This window comes from Mobula birostris, chromosome 2, assembly GCF_030028105.1.
Source record: "Mobula birostris isolate sMobBir1 chromosome 2, sMobBir1.hap1, whole genome shotgun sequence".
NCBI classification, from domain to species: Eukaryota; Metazoa; Chordata; class Chondrichthyes; order Myliobatiformes; family Myliobatidae; genus Mobula; species Mobula birostris.
The window spans coordinates 46950160-46953142 of NC_092371.1; the positions used below are offsets into that span (position 1 = coordinate 46950160).

A 2983-nucleotide genomic window follows, 5' to 3' on the forward strand; every position below is an offset into this window, starting at 1 on the left:
TGCTTGGGAGGTGATAGGATCCATAAACAGGGTATTTCTTGTGTAGACTACCTGAAAAACATTGGTTAATATAATTGTTCAACAAATCTTTTATTATTATAACCTGTATTGCCAAAGGTACATTGTCTTTAGAATGGCTTTTATCGTAATTTCTAAGTTTCTAGGACAAAGGAATAAATGGTATTTTGTATATCCTTCCTTGCTTTGTTTTTTCTCTTCTTTTTTCACTCCCTCCATGCTTCTCATTGAAGTTATAACAAGGATGCTGCAATGGCCCAAGAAATTCAAAGAGGGCAGAGCAAAATTTAGTTATATTTACAGGAAATGATTCCTAGTTTCACATATGGTGATGCCGTAATTAAGGACAACTATAACAATTTCCTCTTCACTCACTCCCCTGTGGCATTTATAAGTGGGAAGGTTATGACAGTTAAGATCATCCGTGAAAAATAAATTTGGATGAAACAGACCATCAGAGTGCTGTTGCATCCCTCAGTGTGTTGACTACTTTTGTGCTGGAGGGTGGAATGTGAAGTGTGGGATGGCATTACAGGCTGATGATATCACTTCTTTCCAGTTCACAGGAAACAGGCATTTGTGCAAAAAATTATGCAACAATACGGTCTTTAATATTAATAATGCAAAGATTTATTTTAGATTCTGCTTATCATTGCATATCAATACATCACAAGGTGCACTTTTTCAATTTTTGCAGACATTTCTCTCATTGGCAAAAGGTTCAACTTTAAGCCCAAATAAACATTATCTTGCAGTTCTAGAGTTTTGCAGAAAAGAAACATAACAGTTAACCTTTAATAATTTCCATGCAAACTAAGATTTCTCCATTATATTGAATCACAGGGTGTGTGATTATGAACTTCTATCTATTATAGTCCAGCACTGTCTTTTTGACACAATCTGCAGAGGAATTTATGAGCTGGATTTAAATGGATCTCCACAATAACGAGGGAATAAAACCAAACAAATTGCATCAGAATTGTCTTGTGCGTCTCCTGAGAATATAGAATATAGAATTGCAAAATGCCAGGATCCATCTGAGAATAATGCATTTGATTAAGGAATCAATCATAAAGTTGATAAACATATTTAAATTAATCAGATGCAAAATATATAAATCAATTGCAGTGATATTCTATCATTTTACAGAGGCACGATCCTACTTAGAAACTTTCAGTACATAAAACAGCTTTAACTTAAGATTGTGCCAAATATACTTAACACACCTCAACATTTAAGTTACTTTGTGATTGATTTTAGAACAGTTTATTGTACTTTCACCTAAAATAATCAAATTTGATATTGAAAAATCATGGGTTAATTCACAGTGATGTGTCCAGAAATGGGTAATTTTTGGTGTCTTAAATGTAATAATGCCCACAATGAGCACAAGGAAACATTATGTACAAGTAAACAACATGAACTTAGAATAGACTGAAACTTTATCTTGCCTTTACAGTTGCTTTTGTTCTTTTCTTTTTATTTACTTCTAACCTTCTTTATCTCTATCTAATGTTGTAGATTATTTTCATGATATGAAGTTCTAGTAGAGTCATGATTGCAAAACATTTCAAAATGCAGAGACTGAAAATGTATTTTATAATGATGTGAAGATCTATGTGAAGTGAGATGTGTTGTTGTTTACATAAAGCAGGTGATTTGACACTTTTGTTTTCAGAATCATGATGTCACACCATGCTGAGTAAACAAGTGTGTAATTATCTGCACGTCTAATTGTAAATTCATACAAACTGGCAGGCTGCAAATTTCCAATCTCAATACTGTCTGATTCCACAGGAATCACTCCAAATTGATTCCTTTCAATGCAATAACGAGGCTCCAGAAGTTTATAGACAAGCTCGTATTGGTCATGATGCGCCTCTTCCCCTGGGACCAGCCACTTCAACTTAACTGAGTTGTGATAAGCCACTGATTCTTTTCGATCAAACTCTACTGGCATCATGGTTCTCAGGACCACCCGAAGTTGTGGTATTTTGTTTGACTTTGCATCACTCATTAATTGATGCTTCACATAAAGTTTCCCAGGTACAAGAACTGATACTAAATTCTTTAATGTACTTAAGAGCTGTCCAAGTTTAGAACAAGTAGTGTTCCAGTGTAAAAGAAATAATGTCACATCTGATATTTTAGCAATGACTTTTAACTCTTCATGTCCATTCTTCAGCTCATCAAGATACTCTCTTTGCAGGAAAAGCTGGATTTTGACCTGAGTAGATCCTACATTCTTCATCCGCAGGAATTTGCATGGATCAATCAACTGATAGAGAACATTGGGCTGAAATAACTTCTGATCTCCTAGTGCGAAGTGTTTAGGCAATACATCTATGTAATAAGAACATTTTTTCAAAAGTTCCAGTCTTGTTTCATACTGTTTTAAGATATCTGTGCTTAAATTGTTTACAAGGAACTGCAGAACTATATTTTTTCTGTCAACATATTTCCTCCAGGTGTTGCCAAGGATTCCACATTCATTCCTCCATGCAGGCTCTTTCCCTGGTGTGGATTGATCACTTTGCAAAGCCATCATCCTTTTCTTCTACATTACTGAATAGTAAGAAAAAAATCAACAATATTAATACCCAAAACACAACCTACAAGATCATAACCATTTTAATAATATCAGTTCTAATTAATAATCATTTTTCTGTGATTAACGGTGATTTGTAGTATATCTGAGTTCATACATTTGTACCTCCCCACCTTCTCATTTCCTATGAAAGTCCCAAAGGACAGTGAATCTCCTAGAACTGAGGTATCTAAAAGTTTCTTGAACAACTTAAGAATTCTTTTTTGTTAAACCAAGAACCCATTAACTCTCTTTGGTGAATGTAAGTGATTGCATTACAAAATGTTTACAATCAGGTTAGTGATGCTTGATGCCCCCAAAAAACTATGCCCCAATCAATATTCCCAAAATAAATCATCCTGCCCTTATCACAAACCT

At 34.4% G+C, this 2983-nt stretch overlaps 1 protein-coding gene across 1 annotated transcript; it reads right to left on the reverse strand.

The window, feature by feature from the left end:
• Nucleotides 1–1633: 1633 nt before the first annotated feature.
• Nucleotides 1634–2563, reverse strand: LOC140210556 (fibronectin type III domain-containing protein 11-like). The gene has a single exon (XM_072279619.1). It carries the CDS (start codon nucleotides 2561–2563, stop codon nucleotides 1634–1636), a length of 930 nt encoding a protein of 309 aa, XP_072135720.1.
• Nucleotides 2564–2983: the final 420 nt, after the last annotated feature.

Coding starts and splice junctions, on each gene's coding strand:
- LOC140210556 (XM_072279619.1), bottom strand. CDS start 2,563: ATGGCTTTGCAAAGTGATCAATCCACACCAGGGAAAGAGCCTGCATGG.